The sequence below is a fragment of the Oncorhynchus gorbuscha genome, unplaced genomic scaffold (genome assembly GCF_021184085.1).
Source record: "Oncorhynchus gorbuscha isolate QuinsamMale2020 ecotype Even-year unplaced genomic scaffold, OgorEven_v1.0 Un_scaffold_487, whole genome shotgun sequence".
In the NCBI taxonomy this organism is placed as follows: Eukaryota; Metazoa; Chordata; class Actinopteri; order Salmoniformes; family Salmonidae; genus Oncorhynchus; species Oncorhynchus gorbuscha.
In genome coordinates this window covers 594,698-621,624 of record NW_025745317.1, presented here as the reverse complement: position 1 = coordinate 621,624, position 26,927 = coordinate 594,698, and the positions used below count along the sequence as shown (strand labels likewise).

Here is a 26,927-nt window from a genome sequence, read left to right as displayed (position 1 = left end):
TGCCATCTAGTGGCTGAAAAACAGACTTGCTAGTAGTTGGGCTTTGGTACTTTAGCTATAGCTAAACGAGATTTAGAAGGATAGCTTCGCGAGAATACCTTAGCTGAAATAAGACGAGACAAGATCATTAAAAACACTTATTCAATATTTATTAGTGTGGTCAAAGAAGTTGATGAATAGTAAAAAACGTTGACAATCTCTTCCGGTTGTGTGAAACTAATTCCCCAGATATATCTTTAAAATAAAGTAAAGGCGCTGAAAGACCGGATGGATCTAGTCCACCGAAGTAAACATGGTTACCGTGACAACAGTAGAGCCAAAACCACCCAACAGACGACATCTAAAACAGAGGGATTATATTATATCTTATTATATCTTATGGCGTTACAAAATAAACAACAAACTATGCTGGGATAAAAGGCACTTGATTTGAGACTATTTAAAATCAGATGAGTAAATAATCATACCAATACTGTTGAATTAACATGATGTATTCTTATTCGTTTGTATAAAAAAAGAACAAGGTACTGAGGTGGAACATTCTGGAAGTAAGGGGAAAACAGTTGAACACACTGAACAATACCAACACACCAGAGATATGTTACAATATCTATCTACAGGTCTGGAAACAGTTGAAAACCCCAGAGCTACTTTACACAGGTCTGGAAACAGTTGAATACACAACAATACCAACACACCAGAGATACGTTACACTATCTATCAACAGGTCTGGAACCAGTTGAAAACACCAGAGCTACATTACACTATCTATCTCCAGGTCTGGAACCAGTTGTTCCAACACACCAGAGATATGTTACACTATCTATCTACAGGTCTGGAACCAGTTGAAAACCCCAGAGCTACTTTACACAGGTCTGGAAACAGTTGTACCAACACACCAGAGCTACGTTACACTATCTATCTCCAGGTCTGGAACCAGTAACCATTAATCCATCCATAGTGGAAAGCATCAGATACAGTGACGAAGTGAACATGATAATGGAGCATCCTCTAGTACTATATAGTCAGCAGTGGTTCACCATTGACCTCTACAGTAATGTCTGACACTAAGGGCTCTATTCAGTCTGGGTGGCTGAAGTGGTACAGGTTGTCTACGGTCTCCACTAAGCCTTTAAAATGTTCATATCATGCTGTAAAACGCTGAACTTCCAACCATTCAGATTGAATAGAGCCCTAAATCCCACAACAGTTCAACAACGACAGATCAAATCCAGTTGGTCACAAAGAGGAGTGTATGACGGTCAGGAGGTCAGGTCAGGAGGTCAGGAGATCAGGTCAGGAGGTCGGGTCAGGAGGTCAGGTCAGTCTACATGCTGAGGATACGGTCAGGAGATCAGGTCAGGAGACCAGGGCAGGAGGTCAGGTCAGGAGATCAGTCTACACGATGAGGAAACAGCCAGACCAGGTCAGGAGATCAGGTCAGGAGGTCAGTCTACACGATGAGGATACGATCAGACCAGGTCAGGAGATCAGGTCAGGAGGTCAGTCTACACGATGAGGAAACAGCCAGACCAGGGCAGGAGATCAGGTCAGGAGGTCAGGCTACACGATGAGGATACGATCAGACCAGGTCAGGAGGTCAGTCTACACGATGAGGAAACAGCCAGACCAGGTCAGGAGATCAGGTCAGGAGGTCAATCTACACGATGAGGAAACAGCCAGACCAGGGCAGGAGATCAGGTCAGGAGGTCAGTCTACACGATGAGGAAACAGCCAGACCAGGGCAGGAGATCAGGTCAGGAGGTCAGGCTACACGATGAGGATACGATCAGACCAGGTCAGGAGGTCAGTCTACACGATGAGGAAACAGCCAAACCAGGGCAGGAGATCAGGTCAGGAGGTCAGTCTACACGATGAGGAAACAGCCAGACCAGGTCAGGAGATCAGGTCAGGAGGTCAGTCTACACGATGAGGATACGATCAGACCAGGTCAGGAGGTCAGTGATCATACTCCTTGTCTATAAACTTGGCCATGGTGGACAGCTGGATGTTGGTTGTGCCCTCATAAATGGTACCTGTGTAGATACAGAGACGGAGAACCAGGTTTAATGACCATTACACCCATACTGGAATGGAACAATACAGACGACATGTTACCACACGTTAATGTCCATAACTTCCACCAAGAATTAAAATAGAGAGTTTTCCTTAATCAGTACTGGACCAAAGAGAAACAGTTCACTCAGTCTGTGGAACTGTGACCCTGGTTGAGTGGGTGTGTCTGAAATAGCGCCCCGTCCTCTTACCTAGGACGCCACACAGGGCCCAGTCTTCTTACCTAGGACGCCACAGGGCCACGTCCTCTTACCTAGGACGCCACACAGGGCCCAGTCTTCTTACCTAGGACGCCACACAGGGCCCAGTCTTCTTACCTAGGACGCCACAGGGCCTCGTCCTCTTACCTAGGACGCCACACAGGGCCCCGTCCTCTTACCTAGGACGCCACACAGGGCCCCGTCCTCTTACCTAGGACGCCACACAGGGCCCAGTCTTCTTACCTAGGACGCCACAGGGCCTCGTCCTCTTACCTAGGACGCCACACAGGGCCCCGTCCTCTTACCTAGGACGCCACACAGGGCCCAGTCTTCTTACCTAGGACGCCACAGGGCCTCGTCCTCTTACCTAGGACGCCACACAGGGCCCAGTCTTCTTACCTAGGACGCCACAGGGCCTCGTCTTCTTACCTAGGACGCCACAGGGCCTCGTCCTCTTACCTAGGATGCCACACAGGGCCTCGTCCTCTTACCTAGGACGCCACACAGGGCCTCGTCCTCTTACCTAGGACGCCATAGGGCCCCGCCCTCTTACCTAGGACGCCACAGGGCCCCGTCCTCTTACGTAGGACCCCACAGGTGCCCCGTCCTCTTACGTAGGACCCCACAGGTGCCCCGTCCTCTTACCTAGGACCCCACAGGTGCCCCGTCCTCTTACCTAGGACCCCACAGGGCCCCGTCCTCTTACCTAGGACCCCACAGGGCCCCGTCCTCTTACCTAGGACCCCACAGGGCCCCGTCCTCTTACCTAGGACCCCACAGGGCCCCGTCCTCTTACCTAGGACCCCACAGGGCCCCGTCCTCTTACCTAGGACCCCACAGGGCCCCGACCTCTTACCTAGGACGCCACAGGGCCCCGTCCTCTTACCTAGGACCCCACAGGGCCCCGTCCTCTTACCTAGGACCACACAGGGCCCCGTCCTCTTATTTTGGACCCACCCCCTCTCTCCTAGCACCCACCCCTCTCTCCTAGCACCCACCCCTCTCTCCTAGCACCCACCCCCTCTCTCCTAGCACCCACCCCCCTTCTCCTAGCACCCACCCCCTTCTCCTAGCACCCACCCCCTTCTCCTAGCACCCACCCCCCTCTCCTAGCACCCACCCCCTCTCTCCTAGCACCCACCCCCTTCTCCTAGCACCCACCCCCTTCTCCTAGCACCCACCCCCCTTCTCCTAGCACCCACCCCTTCTCCTAGCACCCACCCCCTTCTCCTAGCACCCACCCCTCTCTCCTAGCACACCAAGGTCAGACCAGACAGAGGAATTCCTCGAGGATCAGATTACCTTCTGTGTAGCCCAGCACCTCCCCCCTGCCCACTCCACCTTGCTGTGGCCCAATAACTAGCTAGCTAACTGTAGTTATGACGTTCCTAAACACCACCCCACAGAGTCATGTTACCCACCGGGTTGCATAGCAACAGTACAGGATAGCTTTGGAACTAGCCATAGAAACTTACCTATTTTACAATCTCTGTAGTACTTCTCAACAGGGTAGTCTTTGGTGAAGCCTACCCCTCCCATCCACTCGATGCATTTTGAAGTGGTCAACGTTGCCACCTAATTTACGCAGAAAAGAACAAGGAACAATTAACACAAATACTTTGCTGTTGAATGAAATAGTTTGGATTTGCACTGTTCATTCCCTCTATTAGAAGAGCTCTCTGCTCTCTGAGCAGGGCGGGACCCCTCTCCGAGCAGGGCGGGACCCCTCTCCGAGCAGGGCGGCACCCCTCTCCGAGCAGGGCGGCACCCCTCTCCGAGCAGGGCGGCACCCCTCTCCGAGCAGGGCGGCACCCCTCTCCGAGCAGGGCGGGACCCCTCTCCGAGCAGGGCGGGACCCCTCTCCGAGCAGGGCGGGACCCCTCTCCGAGCAGGGCGGGACCCTCTCCGAGCAGGGCTGGACCCCTCTCCGAGCAGGGCTGGACCCCTCTCCGAGCAGGGCTGGACCCCTCTCGGAGCAGGGCGGTACCCTCTCCGAGCAGGGCGGTACCCTCTCCGAGCAGGGCGGTACCCTCTCCGAGCAGGGCGGTACCCTCTCCGAGCAGGGCGGTACCCTCTCCGAGCAGGGCGGTACCCTCTCCGAGCAGGGCGGTACCCTCTCCGAGCAGGGCGGTACCGGTACCCTCTCCGAGCAGGGTTCTGATACAGGACCAGTCCAGTGATTATATGATCGTAGATCAGCACTCTGAGACGCTGTAAGAACGTGGGCCTTGGTCTTTACATTCAGCTCACCTCTGAGGTGAAGTACTTGGCCATGCAGGCCTCCTTGATGAAAGGTCGTCCTGCCTCCTTCAGCCGGGCAGCGTTGTAGGTAAGCAGCCTGGCAGCCTCTATCTGGGTGGCTACATGGGCGATCTGGTGCTGCATGGCCTGTAACACATTACAGAGCACCTTTTAGATGTGGTGCTGTAACACATTACAGAACACCCTTTAGATGTGGTGCTGTAACACATTACAGAACACCCTTTAGATGTGGTGCTGTAACACATTACAGAGCACCCTTTAGATGTGGTGCTGTAACACATTACAGAGCACCCTTTAGATGTGGTGCTGTAACACATTACAGAACACCTTTTAGATGTGGTGCTGTAACACATTACAGAACACCCTTTAGATGTGGTGCTGTAACACATTACAGAACACCCTTTAGATGTGGTGCTGTAACACATTACAGAACACCCTTTAGATGTGGTGCTGTAACACATTACAGAACACCCTTTAGGTGTGGTGCTGTAACACATTACAGAACACCCTTTAGATGTGGTGCTGTAACACATTACAGAACACCCTTTAGGTGTGGTGCTGTAACACATTACAGAACACCCTTTAGGTGTGGTGCTGTAACACATTACAGAACACCCTTTAGATGTGGTGCTGTAACACATTACAGAACACCCTTTAGATGTGGTGCTGTAACACATTACAGAACACCCTTTAGATGTGGTGCTGTATGGCCTGAAACACATTACAGAACACCCTTTAGATGTGGTGCTGTAACACATTACAGAACACCCTTTAGATGTGGTGCTGTAACACATTACAGAACACCCTTTAGATGTGGTGCTGTATGGCCTGTAACACATTACAGAGCACCCTTTAGATGTGGTGCTGTATCACATTACAGAACACCCTTTAGATGTGGTGCTGTATGGCCTGAAACACATTACAGAACACCCTTTAGATCATTACAGAGCACCCTTTAGATGTGGTGCTGTAACACATTACAGAACACCCTTTAGATGTGGTGCTGTATGGCCTGAAACACATTACAGAACACCCTTTAGATGTGGTGCTGTAACACATTACAGAACACCCTTTAGATGTGGTGCTGTAACACATTACAGAACACCCTTTAGATGTGGTGCTGTAATACATTACAGAACACCCTTTAGATGTGGTGCTGTAACACATTACAGAGCACCCTTTAGATGTGGTGCTGTAACACATTACAGAACACCCTTTAGATGTGGTGCTGTAACACATTACAGAACACCCTTTAGATGTGGTGCTGTAACACATTACAGAACACCCTTTAGATGTGGTGCTGTAACACATTATATAAGCATCATGATCACTAGCGTGCTGGAGTTTCCTTCCAATACAACACTGGTTCTGTGTGGCTCAGGTGGTAGAGCATGGAGCTTGCAATGCCAGGGCTGTGGGTTCGATTCCCGCTGGGGCCAACCAGGCTAAAATGTATGCAGCCATGACTGAGTCGTTTTGGATTAATTTTTTAAAAAGTGTCTGCTAAATGACCTCGATTATTGTTAAAGATGGAGAATAATGGAGGTTTTTAAAATAAATTACAAAGATGAGTTTGATAGAAGTCAGCAAGCCACACACTGGTCATAGCAGCAACACCTACAAGTGGAGAAACATTAATTCCATGATTAACCAGGAAATGTATTAAAAAAATGTTTTAAATGAATACGTTTTTTTAACCTGGAAGTCGAAGATGCGTTTGCCAAACTGAACCCTCTGTCTGGTGTAGGGAACGGCCTGGTCGAAGCAACCCTGAGCCAGCCCCAGCATCTGAGCGGCGATCCCAATCCTGCCCTCGTTCAGCATGCCGATGGCGTACCTGTATCCGTGGCCGATCTGACCCAAGACGTTCTTCTCAGGAACCTTCAACAAAACCAGAAATCACTTTTTATTCGCAAAGTACATTTTCAACGTACCCAGAATTTGACTTGGTGAAGTGTTTGGTGCCAACAACAGACAAAATATTAGGCTCCGTCCTCCGACGAAAACAACTCTCGGGTCGACCAAGAGTCCCTCAGTTCTTTCGACCAATCCATTGGTTGACATTTTTTTAAAGTTCATTTTTTCATTCATATATAGACACACCCTGTGTGTTTTAATCAAATCAACTACATTCACTGAGCTTGTCTGATGCTTTAAGCGCACTGTTTGATTAAATAATTAAAGACACAAAACGATTCAAGAGGGTGTTTGACGGCACTTGCAGCGCTGGGTAACAAATCATTTTTTTTTTAAAGGCAGCGAGTGACTGAGGCACGTTGTCCCGCTCTCCTCCCTGCTGCAGCTAGCAGGCACCACAATACACCAATAGTGTTTATTGTGCTGTCCGTGCTGCAACATAATTAGTCCTCGCCCATAATTAGTCCTCGCCCTCTTTAAGTGACATGTACAGTGGGGCAAAAAAGTATTTAGTCAGCCACCAATTGTGCATGTTCTCCCACTTAAAAAGATGAGAGGCCTGTAATTTTCATCATAGGTCCACTTCAACTATGACAGACAAAATGAGGGAAAAAAAATCCAGAAAATCACATTGTAGGATTTTTAATGAATTTATTTGCAAATTATGGTGGAAAATAATAGTGTTTATTGTGCTGTCCGTGCTGCAACATAATTACAGACGTTTCTACTTGTTTCTCTGACTGAAAAGTTCTGTTAGCGTACATTTGTCCGTCTAAATCAGTCTAGTCCTCGCCCTCTTTACGTGACATGTATGTGACCAATAGGACCTGACCTATATCCTATCATAAATCACTATAAAATTGGTTATAAACTCCGAACACATTGACAGCAAAATGGATACGGAGGATGTGAATAAGAAACTTTGAAAAAACAGGGGGAATGTTTACTGGTTGCTCAGGAGGAAACGGGAAAATCAGATATGCGGAAGACATTTTTTGATTTAGTTGTGGAAACTTCTAGAGGTACAAGAAAAACACCAAAGCAGCTGTTCGATTACAACACAAATTCTAACCATTTGGAACAGTGTAGAGTAACAGAGTTATTAAGGAACAGTAAACAGAGTAGTGTAGAGTAGAGTAACAGAGTTATTAAGGAACAGTAAACAGAGTAGTGTAGAGTAGAGTAACAGAGTTATTAAGGAACAGTAAACAGAGTAGTGTAGAGTAGAGTAACAGAGTTATTAAGGAACAGTAAACAGAGTAGTGTAGAGTAGAGTAACAGAGTTATTAAGGAACAGTAAACAGAGTAGTGTAGAGTAGAGTAACAGAGTTATTAAGGAACAGTAAACAGAGTAGTGTAGAGTAGAGTAACAGAGTTATTAAGGAACAGTAAACAGAGTAGTGTAGAGTAGAGTAACAGAGTTATTAAGGAACAGTAAACAGAGTAGTGTAGAGTAGAGTAACAGAGTTATTAAGGAACAGTAAACAGAGTAGTGTAGAGTAGAGTAACAGAGTTATTAAGGAACAGTAAACAGAGTAGTGTAGAGTAACAGAGTTATTAAGGAACAGTAAACAGAGTAGTGTAGAGTAGAGTAACAGAGTTATTAAGGAACAGTAAACAGAGTAGTGTAGAGTAGAGTAACAGAGTTATTAAGGAACAGTAAACAGAGTAGTGTAGAGTAGAGTAACAGAGTTATTAAGGAACAGTAAACAGAGTAGTGTAGAGTAGAGTAACAGAGTTATTAAGGAACAGTAAACAGAGTAGTGTAGAGTAGAGTAACAGAGTTATTAAGGAACAGTAAACAGAGTAGTGTAGAGTAGAGTAACAGAGTTATTAAGGAACAGTAAACAGAGTAGTGTAGAGTAACAGAGTTATTAAGGAACAGTAAACAGAGTAGTGTAGAGTAGAGTAACAGAGTTATTAAGGAACAGTAAACAGAGTAGTGTAGAGTAACAGAGTTATTAAGGAACAGTAAACAGAGTAGTGTAGAGTAGAGTAACAGAGTTATTAAGGAACAGTAAACAGAGTAGTGTAGAGTAGAGTAACAGAGTTATTAAGGAACAGTAAACAGAGTAGTGTAGAGTAGAGTAACAGAGTTATTAAGGAACAGTAAACAGAGTAGTGTAGAGTAGAGTAACAGAGTTATTAAGGAACAGTAAACAGAGTAGTGTAGAGTAGAGTAACAGAGTTATTAAGGAACAGTAAACAGAGTAGTGTAGAGTAACAGAGTTATTAAGGAACAGTAAACAGAGTAGTGTAGAGTAGAGTAACAGAGTTATTAAGGAACAGTAAACAGAGTAGTGTAGAGTAGAGTAACAGAGTTATTAAGGAACAGTAAACAGAGTAGTGTAGAGTAGAGTAACAGAGTTATTAAGGAACAGTAAACAGAGTAGTGTAGAGTAGAGTAACAGAGTTATTAAGGAACAGTAAACAGAGTAGTGTAGAGTAACAGAGTTATTAAGGAACAGTAAACAGAGTAGTGTAGAGTAGAGTAACAGAGTTATTAAGGAACAGTAAACAGAGTAGTGTAGAGTAGAGTAACAGAGTTATTAAGGAACAGTAAACAGAGTAGTGTAGAGTAGAGTAACAGAGTTATTAAGGAACAGTAAACAGAGTAGTGTAGAGTAGAGTAACAGTAAACAGTGTAAACAATTGTAAGTGTACCAGAGAGTCTTGTTCATAACCGATTGTAAAATAATTTATTGTTTAGGCTAATTATTCAAGGCTACCTTTCTTTCCTTTTAAAACTAAAATGTTTTGATTTACATTTCTAAAGCATGAATGACTCGTAATGCTGTGTGACGACATGAGCGAACGGATGATCGCTACCAGTAAGTCTATGTTTAAGAAATAAAGGCCCGAGGGGGTGTGGCCAATATAAAACGGCTACGGGCTGTTCTTAGGCACGACGCAACGCGGAGGTAACAAATATGCTGGTTAACTTTGCTATTATGTACATAGCAACGGTAACCGACATGCTGGTTACCATAGCAACGCGGTGTAAGGAAAGAGGGGCAAATTCAACGGTTCAGAACCGCGGACAGCGACCTGCTATCCAACGTGGGAGAAAAGAGCATTCGTTATAAAATAATATTTATTTACTGATTAGTGTCGCACCGTTGTTCTAACATAATATAACCCATAATATAACCCATAATATAACCTCAGTAGCACGTCTAACAGTGATGGACTACGACATCCACACGGCCCCCTGCAACGGATTGGTCCACTCGGACAGACGCAAATCACATGGTCGACCAACAGCCAATCAATGGACCAGTCGACTAAACGGGTTCAGCCCGACAAAATATATAGACAGAATGTAAAATACTGATACTTCTAGAGAGTACAGACACATTTCATATACGCAGCTAGAAGGTAGAGTCGTTATTATACACACACACATTACATTATCATTCAATCAACATGCTTCTGATCCACACATTACTTTATCATTCAATCAACATGCTTCTGATCCACACATTATCATTCAATCAACATGCTTCTGATCCACACATTATCATTCAATCAACATGCTTCTGATCCACACATTATCATTCAATCAACATGCTTCTGATCCACACATTACATTATCATTCAATCAACATGCTTCTGATCCACACATTATCATTCAATCAACATGCTTCTGAGTCTACCTACCTTGATATTATCCAGGTTGAAGAGCCTACCTACCTTGATGTTGTCCAGGTTGAAGAGCCTACCTACCTTGATGTTGTCCAGGTTGAGAGGACAGGTTGAAGAGTCTACCTACCTTGATGTTATCCAGGTTGAGAGGACAGGTTGAAGAGTCTACCTACCTTGATGTTATCCAGGTTGAGAGGACAGGTTGAAGAAGCTCTCAGACCCAGTTTGTTCTCCTTCTTGCCGATCTGAAGCCCCTCTGTGTCTCTGTCCACGATGAAGCAGGTGATACCTCTGTGACCCTGTCGACAAAAGAGGACGTTTACTGTCATTTACTGCTGGATACAAAATAAAACTTTATTGGTCACGTACACAGGTTACAACAGTGTGTAAACCAGGAAGGAGCTGTTTCCTAGGAGCTACCACTCAACAGGACATATCAAACACTAAGGAGAAACTCCTCTACAGTCTGAAGACAAACACTAAGGAGAAACTCCTCTAGTCTGAAGACAAACACTAAGGAGAAACTCCTCTACAGTCTGAAGACAAACACTAAGGAGAAACTCCTCTACAGTCTGAAGACAAACACTAAGGAGAAACTCCTCTACAGTCTGAAGACAAACACTAAGGAGAAACTCCTCTACAGTCTGAAGACAAACACTAAGGAGAAACTCCTCTACAGTCTGAAGACAAACACTAAGGAGAAACTCCTCTACAGTCTGAAGACAAGACAAACACTAAGGAGAAACTCCTCTACAGCCTGAAGACAAACACTAAGGAGAAACTCCTCTACAGTCTGAAGACAAACACTAAGGAGAAACTCCTCTACAGTCTGAAGACAAGACAAACACTAAGGAGAAACTCCTCTACAGCCTGAAGACAAGACAAACACTAAGGAGAAACTCCTCTACAGTCTGAAGACAAACACTAAGGAGAAACTCCTCTACAGTTTGAAGACAAGACAAACACTAAGGAGAAACTCCTCTACAGTCTGAAGACAAACACTAAGGAGAAACTCCTCTACAGTCTGAAGACAAACACTAAGGAGAAACTCCTCTACAGTCTGAAGACAAACACTAAGGAGAAACTCCTCTACAGTCTGAAGACAAGACAAACACTAAGGAGAAACTGCGTGGGTTTGGTCGGTGACTGCGTGAGTTTGGTTGGTGACTGCGTGTATTTGGTTAGTGACTGTGTGTATTTGGTTGGTGACTGCGTGGCTGGGTTGGTGACTGCGTGGGTTTGTTTGGTGACTGCGTGGGGTTGTGACTGCGTGGGTTGGTGACTACGTGGGTTGGTGACTGCGTGGGTTGGTGACTGCGTGGGTTGGTGACTGCGTGGGTTGGTGACTGCGTGGGTTGGGTTGGTGACTGCGTGGGTTGGGGTGGTGACTGCGTGGGTTGGGGTGGTGACTGCGTGGGTTGGGGTGGTGACTGCGTGGGGTGGTGACTGCGTGGGGTGGTGACTGCGTGGGTTGGGTGGGTTGGTGACTGCGTGGGATTGGTTTGTGACTGCGTGGGTTTGGTTTGTGAATGCGTGGGTTGGTGACTGCGTGGGGTGGTGACTGCGTGGGGTTGAACTCACAGCAGACGGGTCCACGTTGGCCATCACCAGAAACACCCCGGCCTGCTCTGCGTTGCTGATCCACATCTTGGAGCCGTTGATGGCGTAATAGTCTCCGTGTTTGTCAGCACGCGTCTTCAGAGAGAAGGCATCGCTCCCCGACTCTGCTTCTGACAGGCAGAAACTACCAACCTACAGGACAACAAGGTATCATTACATGGACAGGTCTGGAACTACAGGACAACAAGGTATCATTACATGGACAGGTCTGGATCTACAGGACAGGACAACAAGGTATCATTACACGGACAGGTCTGGATCTACAGGACAGGACAACAAGGTATCATTACACGGACAGGTCTGGATCTACCAACCTACAGGACAACAAGGTATCATTACATGGACAGGTCTGGATCTACCAACCTACAGGACAGGACAACAAGGTATCATTACATGGACAGGTCTGGAACTACCAACCTACAGGACAACAAGGTATCATTACATGGACAGGTCTGGAACTACAGGACAACAAGGTATCAGCATCATTACATGGACAGGTCTGGAACTACAGGACAACAAGGTATCAGCATCATTACATGGACAGGTCTGGAACTACAGGACAACAAGGTGTCAGCATCATTACATGGACAGGTCTGGAAATACAGGACAACAAGGTGTCAGCATCATTACATGGACAGGTCTGGAACTACAGTCCAGGACAACAAGGTATCATTACATGGACAGGTCTGGAACTACAGGACAACAAGGTGTCAGCATCATTACATGGACAAGTCTGGAACTACAGGACAACAAGGTATCAGCATCATTACATGGACAGGTCTGGAACTACAGGACAGGACAACAAGGTATCAGCATCATTACATGGACAGGTCTGGAACTACAGGACAACAAGGTGTCATTACATGGACAGGTCTGGAACTACAGGACAACAAGGTGTCATTACATGGACAGGTCTGGAACTACCAACCTACAGGACAACAAGGTGTCAGCATCATTACATGGACAGGTCTGGAACTACAGTACCATTTATCAGCCAAAACATTATATCCACCCTGTATTCAAGATCCTGTTGTGTCTCAACCAATCGTAGGCACAATATAAAACCTCAGCTGTAAAATATGGTCCAAGATACAACACGAAGAAGAAGAAGAAGAAGAAACAGCTGTAAAATATGGTCCAAGATACAACACAAAGAAGAAACAGCTGTAAAATATGGTCCAAGATACAACACGAAGAAGAAACAACAGAGTGAAGAATGAAGCAGGTTTTTCTCTAGGACTTTACCTGTACTTAGCTCTTTTTTATCCTGAAAAACTCCCCAGTACTTTACGATTACAAGCATACCCATAACACGATGCATTAAAAAAATCCCAATTGAATCCATTTTAAATTCAGGCTGTAACAACAACACAATGTGTTTAAACGTGAAGTGGATCTTTTCTGAAGGCGTTGTAGGTCTGTTAAATGTCTTGTGAACCAGTAGCTCCCTCTACTGGCTGTAATCCAGAGACGTTAGCTACATGATCAGAAGCTTTATGTCAACTTACTAGTACAGCCTTAAATCAAAACACACTACCTCTCACTACCCTTAAATCAAAACACATAGATACACACTACCTCTCACTACCCTTAAATCAAAACACACTACCTCTCACTACCCTTAAATCAAAACACACTACCTCTCACTACCCTTAAATCAAAACACACTACTTCTCACTACCCTTAAATCAAAACACACTACCTCTCACTACCCTAAAATCAAAACACACTACCTCTCACTACCCTTAAATCAAAGCACACTACCTCTCACTACCCTTAAATCAAAACACACTACCTCTCACTACCCTTAAATCAAAACACACTACCTCTCACTACCCTTAAATCAAAACACACTACCTCTCACTACCCTTAAATCAAAACACACTACCTCTCACTACCCTTAAATCAAAACACACTACCTCTCACTACCCTTAAATCAAAACACACTACCTCTCACTACCCTTAAATCAAAACACATAGATACACACTACCTCTCACTACCCTTAAATCAAAACACACTACCTCTCACTACCCTTAAATCAAAACACACTACTTCTCACTACCCTTAAATCAAAACACACTACCTCTCACTACCCTTAAATCAAAACACACTACCTCTCACTACCCTTAAATCAAAACACAATACCTCTCACTACCCTTAAATCAAAACACACTACCTCTCACTACCCTTAAATCAAAACACACTACCTCTCACTACCCTTAAATCAAAACACATAGATACACACTACCTCTCACTACCCTTAAATCAAAACACATAGATACACACTACCTCTCACTACCCTTAAATCAAAACACATAGATAAACACTACCTCTCACTACCCTTAAATCAAAACACACTACCTCTCACTACCCTTAAATCAAAACACACTACCTCTCACTACCCTTAAATCAAAACACACTACCTCTCACTACCCTTAAATCAAAACACACTACCTCTCACTACCCTTAAATCAAAACACACTACCTCTCACTACCCTTAAATCAAAACACACTACCTCTCACTACCCTTAAATCAAAACACATAGATACACACTACCTCTCACTACCCTTAAATCAAAACACATAGATACACACTACCTCTCACTACCCTTAAATCAAAACACATAGATAAACACTACCTCTCACTACCCTTAAATCAAAACACACTACCTCTCACTACCCTTAAATCAAAACACACTACCTCTCACTACCCTTAAATCAAAACACACTACCTCTCACTACCCTTAAATCAAAACACACTACCTCTCACTACCCTTAAATCAAAACACACTACCTCTCACTACCCTTAAATCAAAACACACTACCTCTCACTACCCTTAAATCAAAACACACTACCTCTCACTACCCTTAAATCAAAACGCATAGATACACACTACCTCTCACTACCCTTAAATCAAAACACACTACCTCTCACTACCCTTAAATCAAAACACACTACCTCTCACTACCCTTAAATCAAAACACACTACCTCTCACTACCCTTAAATCAAAACACACTACCTCTCACTACCCTTAAATCAAAACACACTACCTCTCACTACCCTTAAATCAAAACACACTACCTCTCACTACCCTTAAATCAAAACACACTACCTCTCACTACCCTTAAATCAAAACGCATAGATACACACTACCTCTCACTACCCTTAAATCAAAACGCATAGATACACACTACCTCTCACTACCCTTAAATCAAAACACACTACCTCTCACTACCCTTAAATCAAAACACACTACCTCTCACTACCCTTAAATCAAAACACAATACCTCTCACTACCCTTAAATCAAAACACACTACCTCTCACTACCCTTAAATCAAAACACACTACCTCTCACTACCCTTAAATCAAAACACATAGATACACACTACCTCTCACTACCCTTAAATCAAAACACATAGATACACACTACCTCTCACTACCCTTAAATCAAAACACATAGATAAACACTACCTCTCACTACCCTTAAATCAAAACACACTACCTCTCACTACCCTTAAATCAAAACACACTACCTCTCACTACCCTTAAATCAAAACACACTACCTCTCACTACCCTTAAATCAAAACACACTACCTCTCACTACCCTTAAATCAAAACACACTACCTCTCACTACCCTTAAATCAAAACACACTACCTCTCACTACCCTTAAATCAAAACACACTACCTCTCACTACCCTTAAATCAAAACACACTACCTCTCACTACCCTTAAATCAAAACACACTACCTCTCACTACCCTTAAATCAAAACACACTACCTCTCACTACCCTTAAATCAAAACACACTACCTCTCACTACCCTTAAATCAAAACACATAGATACACACTACCTCTCACTACCCTTAAATCAAAACACACTACCTCTCACTACCCTTAAATCAAAACACACTACTTCTCACTACCCTTAAATCAAAACACACTACCTCTCACTACCCTTAAATCAAAACACACTACCTCTCACTACCCTTAAATCAAAACACAATACCTCTCACTACCCTTAAATCAAAACACACTACCTCTCACTACCCTTAAATCAAAACACACTACCTCTCACTACCCTTAAATCAAAACACAATACCTCTCACTACCCTTAAATCAAAACACACTACCTCTCACTACCCTTAAATCAAAACACACTACCTCTCACTACCCTTAAATCAAAACACATAGATACACACTACCTCTCACTACCCTTAAATCAAAACACATAGATACACACTACCTCTCACTACCCTTAAATCAAAACACATAGATAAACACTACCTCTCACTACCCTTAAATCAAAACACACTACCTCTCACTACCCTTAAATCAAAACACACTACCTCTCACTACCCTTAAATCAAAACACACTACCTCTCACTACCCTTAAATCAAAACACACTACCTCTCACTACCCTTAAATCAAAACACACTACCTCTCACTACCCTTAAATCAAAACACACTACCTCTCACTACCCTTAAATCAAAACACATAGATACACACTACCTCTCACTACCCTTAAATCAAAACACATAGATACACACTACCTCTCACTACCCTTAAATCAAAACACATAGATAAACACTACCTCTCACTACCCTTAAATCAAAACACACTACCTCTCACTACCCTTAAATCAAAACACACTACCTCTCACTACCCTTAAATCAAAACACACTACCTCTCACTACCCTTAAATCAAAACACACTACCTCTCACTACCCTTAAATCAAAACACATAGATAAACACTACCTCTCACTACCCTTAAATCAAAACACACTACCTCTCACTACCCTTAAATCAAAACACACTACCTCTCACTACCCTTAAATCAAAACACACTACCTCTCACTACCCTTAAATCAAAACACACTACCTCTCACTACCCTTAAATCAAAACACACTACCTCTCACTACCCTTAAATCAAAACACATAGATACACACTACCTCTCACTACCCTTAAATCAAAACACATAGATACACACTACCTCTCACTACCCTTAAATCAAAACACACATAGATACACACTACCTCTCACTACCCTTAAATCAAAACACACATAGATACACACTACCTCTCACTACCCTTAAATCAAAACACACTACCTCTCACTACCCTTAAATCAAAACACACATAGATACACACTACCTCTCACTACCCTTAAATCAAAACACACTACCTCTCACTACCCTTAAATCAAAACACATAGATACACACTACCTCTCACTACCCTTAAATCAAAACACACTACCTCTCACTACCCTTAAATCAAAACACACTACCTCTCACTACCCTTAAATCAAAACACACTACTTCTCACTACCCTTAAATCAAAACACACTACCTCTCACTACCCTTAAATCAAAACACACTACTTCTCACGACCCTTAAATCAAAACACATAGATACACACTACCTCTCACTACCCTTAAATCAAAACACATAGGCCACATTCTTCCTCTCGGCTAGAAACCCGTTGAATAAAATCAATTTGACACGCAACCTGTAACCCTAACCCTGTACATTAATGATCTGCCTTCTGTCTGTACTGGGTCTGAAGTTCAAATGTATGCAGATGATACAGTGATATATGTGCATGGAAAGAGCAAACAACAAGCTGCACAAGAACTCACTACTGTAATGGTCCAGGTTACAAAGTGGCTCAGTGTCTCGTGTTTGCATCTCAATGTGAAAAAAACTGTTTGCATGTTCTTCACAAAGAGGGCAACAGATGCTACTGAGCCAGATGTCTATGTTTCAGGGGAGAAGCTCCAGGTGGTATCTGATGCTACTGAGCCAGATGTCTATGTGTCAGGGGAGAAGCTCCAGGTGGTATCTGATGCTACTGAGCCAGATGTCTATGTTTCAGGGGAGAAGCTCCAGGTGGTATCTGATGCTACTGAGCCAGATGTCTATGTGTCAGGGGAGAAGCTCCAGGTGGTATCTGATGCTACTGAGCCAGATGTCTGTGTGTCAGGGGAGAAGCTACAGCTGGTATCTGATTTTAAGTACCTTGGCATCATACTTGATTCCAACCTCTCTTTTAAAAAGCATGTGAAAAAGGTAATTCAAATAACTAAATTCAACCTAGCTAATTTCCGATTTATACGAAATTGTTTGACTACAGAGGTAGCAAAACTGTACTTCAACTCTATGATACTCCCCCACTTAACATACTGCTTGACTAGTTGGGCCCAAGCTTCCTGTACAACATTAAAACCTATTCAGTCTGTCTACAAACAGGCTCTCAAAGTGCTTGATAGGAAGCCCAATAGCCATCATCACTGTTACATCCTCAGAAAGCATGAGCTCCTGAGTTGGGAAAATCTTGTGCAATACACCGACGCATGTCTTGTATTCAAGATCCTTAATGGCCTGGCTCCCCCTCCACTCAATATTTTTGTTAAACAGAAAACCCAGACATATGGCAGCAGATCCACAAGGTCTGCCATGAGAGGTGACTGTATAGTTCCCCTAAGGAAAAGCACCTTTAGTAAATCTGCATTCTCTGTGAGAGCTTCCCATGTCTGGAATACACTGCCATCAGACACACATAACTGCACCACATATCACACTTTCACAAAATGCTTGAAGACCTGGCTAAAGGTCAATCAGATTTGTGATCATAATCCCTAGCTGTGTGTTGCCGCTTTCCATGTTGTCTGTTGTCTGTAGCTTGTGAGGTGTGGAAACACTGTTGCTTTTATGAATTTTGTCTTGCTGCTTTTTGTTCTATGTTGCTCTGTCTGTATGCTATGTCTTGCTTGTTCTATGTTGCTATTGTCTATATTGTAATTGTTTTTAATAACCTGCCCAGGGACTGCGGTTGAAAATTAGCCGGCTGGCTAAAACCGGCACTTTTACTGAAACGTTGATTAATGTGCACTGTCCCTGTAAAAAAAAAATATATATATTTTTTAAATCACTCACCATGTCTGTTGACAGCCGGCTGAGATAACGCTCTTTCTGGGCTGCGGTCCCCAGCTTGGTGAACAGCGTGTTGATGAGGGTGTTCTGGATGTCACACAGCACGGCCACGGAGGCGTCCACTTTGGCCAGCTCCTCAATGACCAGGATGGAGGAGAAGAACGTGGAGCCGGTGCCTCCGTACTCCGGGTCGATCTCTATGCCCATCAGCTGGGAAGTGACAATGAATCATCTGACAAATTAATGGGGAATACTCAGGTACATACAGCAGGGTGGTGTTCAGGACAGACTTTAACGTGTCCTTGTTGTCAACAGGGCAGTGTCCTTTTGGACAACAGGGCAGTGTCCTTTTGGACAACAGGGTAGTGTTCATTTTGGACAACAGGGCAGTGTCCATTTTGGACAACAGGGCAGTGTCCTTTTGGACAACAGGGTAGTGTTCATTTTGGACAACAGGGCAGTGTCCTTTTGGACAACAGGGCAGTGTCCTTTTGGACAACAGGGCAGTGTCCTTTTGGACAACAGGGCAGTGTCCTTTTGGACAACAGGGTAGTGTCCTTTTGGACAACAGGGTAGTGTCCTTTTGGACAACAGGGTAGTGTCCTTTTGGACAACAGGGTAGTGTCCTTTTGGACAACAGGGTAGTGTCCTTTTGGACAACAGGGTAGTGTAGTGGTGTGGGGGCTGTGCTTTGGCAAAGTGGGTGGGGTTATATCCTTCCTGTTTGGCCCTGTCCGGGGGTGTCCTCGGATGGGACCACAGTGTCTCCTGACCCCTCCTGTCTCAGCCTCCAGTATTTATGCTGCAGTAGTTTATGTGTCGGGGGGCTAGGGTCAGTTTGTTTATCTGGAGTACTTCTCCTGTCCTATTCAGGTGTCCTGTGTGAATCTAAGTGTGCGTTCTCTAATTCTCTCCTTCTCTCTTTCTTTCTCTCTCTCGGAGGACCGGAGCCCTAGGACCACCTGGCCATGCTGCTGCTCCAGTTTCAACTGGCCTGGGCCCTAGGACCATGTCCCAGGACTACCTGACATGAGGACTCCTTGCTGTCCCCAGTCCACCTGGCCATGCTCCTGCTCCAGTTTCAACTGTTCTGCCTTACTATTATTCAACCATGCTGGTCATTTATGAACATTTGAACATCTTGGCCACGTTCTGTTATAATCTCCACCCGGCACAGCCAGAAGAGGACTGGCCACCCCACATATGCTCTCTCTAATTCTCTCTTTCTTTCTCTCTCTCGGAGGACCTGAGCCCTAGGACCGTGCCCCAGGACTACCTGACATGATGGCTCCTTGCTGTCCCCAGTCCACCTGACTGTGCTGCTGCTCCAGTTTCAACTGTTCTGCCTTATTATTATTTGACCATGCTGGTCATTTATGAACATTTGAACATCTTGGTCATGTTCTGTTATAATCTCTACCCGGCACAGCCAGAAGAGGACTGGCCACCCCACATAGCCCGGTTCCTCTCTAGGTTTCTTCCTAGGTTTTGGCCTTTCTAGGGAGTTTTTCCTAGCCACCGTGCTTTTACACCTGCATTGTTTGCTGTTTGGGGTTTTAGGCTGGGTTTCTGTACAGCACTTTGAGATATCAGCTGATGTACGAAGGGCTATATAAATAAATTTGATTTGATTTGATTTTGTCCTTTTGGACAACAGGGTAGTGTCCTTTTGGACAACAGGGTAGTGTCCTTTTGGACAACAGGGTAGTGTCCTTTTGACAACAGGGCAGTGTCCATTTAGCTTTAAATTTGACCCCCACTTCAAGTTGGTTCTAAATGGGTCCTTTTACATGGAAATGCCCCTATGAGCTTCACGTTGGTTCTAAATGGGTCCTTTTACATGGAAATGCCCCTATGAGCTTCACGTTGGTTCTAAATGGGTCCTTTTACATGGAAATGCCCCTATGAGCTTCACGTTGGTTCTAAATGGGTCCTTTTACATGGAAATGCCCCTATGAGCTTCACGTTGGTTCTAAATGGGTCCTTTTACATGGAAATGCCCCTATGAGCTTCACGTTGGTTCTAAATGGGTCCTTTCACATGGAAATGCCCTGAGCCTAATGACCATAGGAGGTAAAGAAGAGAAACACATACCCCTGTTCAAAGAGTGACTTTATCACTTCCGGGTCCATGAGAGAGTTTTCGTCCATCTTCGACACAAACGGGGCAAGACGCTCCTGTGCAAACTTGTTCACTGTTCAAATGTGGGACATTAAAATGAAATGCAATGTGACTTTAATGAATTGAACTTACATAAAACCAAATTCATGACAAATTAGACCAATCCATAGCATGATCCAGTCTGTTTCTTAAATCTTATTGGTTGGTTTTAGTGCTAGCTATATATAATCACACAAAGTCAAAGGTTTGGACACACCTACTCATTCCAGGGTTTTTCTTTATTTTAACTACTTTCTACATTGTAGAATAATAGTGAAGACATCACAACTATGAAATAACTAAATATATGTAATATAGTAGCCACCCTTTACCTTGTCTGCTAAATGGCATATATTATTATATATTATTGATGACAGCTTTGCACACTCTTGGCATTCTCTCAACCAGCTTGATGAGGTAGTCACCTGGAATGCATTTCAATTAACAGGCGTGCCTTGTTAAAAGTTCATTTGTGGAATTTCTTTCCTTCTTAATAAGTTTGGGCCAATCAGTTGTATTGTGACAAGGCAGGGGGATTATACAGAAGATAGCCCTATTTGGTAAAAGACAAGGCAAGAACAACTCAAATAAGCAAAGATAAATGACAGTCCATCATTACTTTAAGACATGAAGGCCAGTCAATCTGGAAAATTTCAAGAACTTTTAAAGTTTCTTCAAGTGCAGTCGCAAAAAACCATCAAGTGCTTTGATGAAACTGGTTCTCATGAGGACCGCCACAGGAAAGGAAGACCCAGAGTTACCTCTGCTGTAGAGGATAAGTTCATTAGAGTTACCAGCCTCAGATTGCACTCCAAATAAATGCTTCAGAATTCAAGTAACAGACACATCTCAACAACAACTGTTCAGAGGAGACTGCGTGAATCAGGCCTTCATGGTCGAATTGCTGCAAAATATCCACGAAAGGACACCAGTAAGAAGAGACTTGCTTGGGCCAAGAAACACGAGCAGTGGACATTAGACTGGTGGAAATCTGTCCTTTTTGTCTGGTGAGTGCAAACTTTACATTTTTGGTTCCAACCTCTGTCTTTTTGAAACGCAGAGTAGGTGAACGGATTATCTCAGCACGTGTGGTTCCCACCGTGAAGCATGGAGGAGGAGGTGTTATGGTGTGGGGTGCTTTGCTGGTGACACGGTCTGTGATTTATTTAGAATTCTTGGCAGTCTTAGCCAGCATGGCTACCACAGCATTCTGCATTTATATGCTATCCCATCTGGTCTGGGCTTAGTGGGACTATCATTTGTTTTTCAACAGGACAATGACCCAAACACACCTCTAGGCGGCGTAAGAGCTAATTGTCCATCAGATGACCTGGCCTCCACAATCACCCAACCTCAACTCAACTCAATTGAGATGGTTTGGGATGAGTTGGACCACAGAGTGAAGGAAAAGTAGCCAACAAGAAGTCAGCATTGGTGGGAACTCCTTCAAGACTGTTGGAAAAGCATTCCTCGTGAAGCTGGTTGAGAGAACACCATGAGTGTGTAAAGGTGCCAGGCAAAGGGTGGATACTTAAGAATGTAAAATATAACATTATTTGATTTGTTTAACACTTTTTTTGCTTACTACATGATTCCATGTGTGTTATTTCATAGTTGTTTCTTCACTGTTATTCTGCAATGTAGAAAATAGTAAAAATGTTTAAAAGAAACTTGAATGAGTAGGTGTCAACATTTGACTGGTATTGTATGTGATATATATATATACTTTGTGGCCTACTGTATATCCGGCATGCTCCAACTCACCAGCATCCCTCATCATCCCCTCCTCCTCAGAATATGTCTGTAGTGGAGGGTAGGAGACCCCCGGAGCAGCAGCCTGCTCTGCAGACATGTCTGGTCGGGTGGATCTGTTTCGCAGCCCCTGTTGGCACACACTCCATGGTCGGGACCCCTGCCTACCAACCTGAAATAACACAGGTACATTTTTGCTGATGGATGACACGGTACAACTTGAGTGTCTAGGCGAAAAGTTGCCACTCTACTCAATCCCCCCCAAAAAAGATTTGCCCGCTACCCAAACTCCTTGTTCGGTCAGCCATCCATTTGATTCAATCCCTTTGATTCAATCCCTTTGATTCAATCCCTTTGATTCAATCCATTTGATTCAATCCATTTGATTCAATCCATTTGATTCAATCCATTTGATTCAATCCCTTTGATTCAATCCATTTGATTCAATCCATTTGATTCGATTCAATCCATTTGATTCAATCCATTTGATTCAATCCATTTGATTCAATCCCTTTGATTCAATCCATTTGATTCAATCCATTTGATTCAATCCATTTGATTCAATCCCTTTTTGACAGCACCCCTTGTGATTTGTACCAAACCTTTCTCACATATTTGCCCGTCGTAGAAGTGCTCAGAAAGTGAGTTTTTGGACATGAATGCCAAAACATTCAAGAGCCAAAGGTGACCTATTCTGCATACCCCATCATACCATGAGACATCCATGTCTTCATCACCAGAAAAAAATAAACAAAAATTGCCTCAACCAATGGTGGCCACAAGTAGGGCTACAACATATGGCAATATGGTTGGAGGTCCAGACATCAGAGAACGTTGACTTCAATGGGAATATATGTAGTTTTAAATTATACTGTCAATCCTCCACAGGAAACCTATTAACATCATAGAAATACTAGAATAGACATCACCATTTACGTTGCTATTCAACAGTGGGTGGACCGGCAGCCATATTTGTGGTAGTAATTAGAAGAACAGGTCCTAATCCAGGCACTTGTCATCTCCCGTCTGGATTACTGCAACTCGCTGTTGGCTGGGCTCCCTGCCTGTGCCATTAAACCCTTCAACTCATCCAGAACGCCGCAGCCCGTCTGGTGTTCAACCTTCCCAAGTTCTCTCACGTCACCCCGCTCCTCCGTTCTCTCCACTGGCTTCCAGTTGAAGCTCGCATCCGCTACAAGACCATGGTGCTTGCCTACGGAGCTGTGAGGGGAACGGCATCTCAGTACCTCCAGGCTCTGATCAGGCCCTACACCCAAACAAGGGCACTGCGTTCATCCACCTCTGGCCTGCTCGCCTCCCTACCACTGAGGAAGTACAGCTCCCGCTCAGCCCAGTCAAAACTGTTCGCTGCTCTGGCCCCCCAATGGTGGAACAAACTCCCTCACGACGCCAGGACAGCGGAGTCAATCACCACCTTCCGGAGACACCTGAAACCCCACCTCTTTAAGGAATACCTAGGATAGGATAAGTAATCCTTCTCACCCCCTTTAAGATTTAGATGCACTATTGTAAAGTGACTGTTCCACTGGATGCCATAAGGTGAATGCACCAATTTGTAAGTTGCTCTGGATAAGAGCGTCTGCTAAATGACTTAAATGTAAATGTAAACATATTTTGATTACATTTTAAATTTCAATGGTGTACCAGCTAAATTACAGTGGTCTGACGGGATAGGTATATTCTATCATTTCTATGATTGAAATGACCCACCCTGTAGTCAAGAGCATGTTGTGTCTCAACCGATGGCGGGCACAAGTAGGGCTACCATATATGCGAATTTGGAGAGAGAGAGAGAAAAAAAATCGTAGTTTGTGGTTTTAGATCATTGACGTTAAAAAAAGTAAATATATATTTTTTTAAATTATAGAATAGTTTGACAACCCAGTTTGTGTGAGCTTTTATGATATCAAACTCAACCGTTTATTTGTTTTTCCAGTAGTGAAGACACGCATGTCTCATGGTAAAGTGGGGTATGCAGAATAGGTCAACTTCGAGCACCTTTAGCTCTTGAATGTTTTGGCACTCAGTTAAAAACATAAAAGTCACTTTCTGAGCATTTCTAAAATGGACAAGCTAGCGACAATAGAGAACTGGAACAATTCAGTTTGAGTCGTCAGGCAACAAACATATATCCATATACTCCAGCATGAGTGGATATGGGAGTGGTGGTTATATAGGACAAGATAAAAAGCAGTGACACAGGCAGGATGGGATGGGATAGACATTTGGGATAGACCAGATGGGATAGACATTTGGGATAGACATTTGGGATAGACCAGAGGGGATAGACATTTGGGATAGACATTTGGGATAGACCAGATGGGATAGACATTTGGGATAGACATTTGGGATAGACCAGATGGGATAGACCAGATGGGATAGACATTTGGGATAGACCAGATGGGATAGACCAGATGGGATAGACCAGATGGGATAGACATTTGGGATAGACCAGATGGGATAGACATTTGGGATAGACCAGATGGGATAGACCAGATGGGATAGACATTTGGGATAGACCAGATGGGATAGACATTTGGGATAGACCAGATGGGATAGACATTTGGGATAGACCAGATGGGATAGACATTTGGGATAGACCAGATGGGATAGACATTTGGGATAGACCAGATGGGATAGACATTTGGGATAGACAGACCAGATGGGATAGACATTTGGGATAGACCAGATGGGATAGACATTTGGGATAGACCAGATGGGATAGACATTTGGGATAGACCAGATGGGATAGACATTTGGGATAGACCAGATGGGATAGACATTTGGGATAGACCAGATGGGATAGACCAGATGGGATAGACATTTGGGATAGACCAGATGGGATAGACATTTGGGATAGACCAGATGGGATAGACATTTGGGATAGACCAGATGGGATAGACATTTGGGATAGACATTTGGGATAGACATTTGGGATAGACATTTGGGATAGACCAGATGGGATAGACATTTGGGATAGACCAGATGGGATAGACATTTGGGATAGACATTTGGGATAGACCAGATGGGATAGACCAGATGGGATAGACATTTGGGATAGACCAGATGGGATAGACATTTGGGATAGACCAGATGGGATAGACATTTGGGATAGACCAGATGGGATAGACATTTGGGATAGACCAGATGGGATAGACATTTGGGATAGACCAGATGGGATAGACATTTGGGATAGACCAGATGGGATAGACATTTGGGATAGACCAGATGGGATAGACATTTGGGATAGACCAGATGGGATAGACATTTTAGACCAGATGGGATAGACATTTGGGATAGACCAGATGGGATAGACATTTGGGATAGACCAGATGGGATAGACATTTGGGATAGACCAGATGGGATAGACATTTGGGATAGACCAGATGGGATAGACATTTGGGATAGACCAGATGGGATAGACATTTGGGATAGACCAGATGGGATAGACATTTGGGATAGACCAGATGGGATAGACATTTGGGATAGACCAGATGGGATAGACATTTGGGATAGACCAGATGGGATAGACCAGATGGGATAGACATTTGGGATAGACCAGATGGGATAGACATTTGGGATAGACCAGATGGGATAGACATTTGGGGGATAGACCAGATGGGATAGACATTTGGGATAGACCAGATGGGATAGACATTTGGGATAGACCAGATGGGATAGACATTTGGGATAGACCAGATGGGATAGACATTTGGGATAGACCAGATGGGATAGACATTTCTTCATCAGTAACTTGTGGTGTAACTGACGCAGGCGGTAACTAACTAGCTAACGTTATGTCATGTTTATTATCATGCAGACAACGCGTTGTGTGATCGCAGGTTACGAAATGGGGTAATTTAAAGTTACAAAAAAGAAACCCCACTCACTATCGAAGTTCGTATTTCTAATGAAGTATGACTACACAAATACAACATATCCTAAAAACAACAATGTGAACGAAGAAACCGCTTTTGCATGACTTATTCGTCTCACCTTTGAGAAGCACCGGATCAAGGGCGAAGCCATGTTTTTCTCTTGTTGACATCTGAGTGTGTTCACTCTCCTATTGACCGGGTGAAACAGCGACCGTGGAACGGATTTTTCGCATCTTTCACTCTGGCAGAACGTGATCAGCTTTTACTCGTGTCTTAAATTTTATATACGCAGGGTATCTTTAATCAAATAAACATATTTCTCTCGGCAAAACCCTTTCTCTTTCTGCTGTCGTATTTCCAACTAGGAGCTTTTCACTGACAGTCAACTCTGTGCTTCTGAAATGGGAGTCATTTTACTGTTGCATGGCTACTATAACACATAGAGCTCCCTGCTCT

The 26,927-nt window shown here is 44.0% G+C and overlaps 2 protein-coding genes across 2 annotated transcripts in view; one reads left to right on the top strand and one right to left on the bottom strand.

Annotated features, from left to right (window-relative positions):
• Positions 1-26,927, top strand: part of LOC124018355 (L-seryl-tRNA(Sec) kinase-like) — an 86,498-nt gene that overhangs the window by 31,246 nt on the left and 28,325 nt on the right.
• On the bottom strand, positions 133-26,927 carry LOC124018361 (short/branched chain specific acyl-CoA dehydrogenase, mitochondrial-like). Its single transcript, XM_046333634.1, has 11 exons — positions 26,590-26,927; positions 22,585-22,744; positions 20,751-20,854; positions 18,664-18,870; positions 11,682-11,852; positions 10,274-10,399; positions 6,237-6,419; positions 4,527-4,664; positions 3,752-3,851; positions 1,948-2,036; positions 133-1,795 (listed from the first exon to the last, which is right to left on the bottom strand). The coding sequence occupies exons 1-10, from the start codon at positions 26,620-26,622 to the stop codon at positions 1,960-1,962; spliced, it is 1,299 nt and encodes a 432-aa protein (XP_046189590.1). The 5' UTR covers positions 26,623-26,927; the 3' UTR covers positions 133-1,795; positions 1,948-1,959.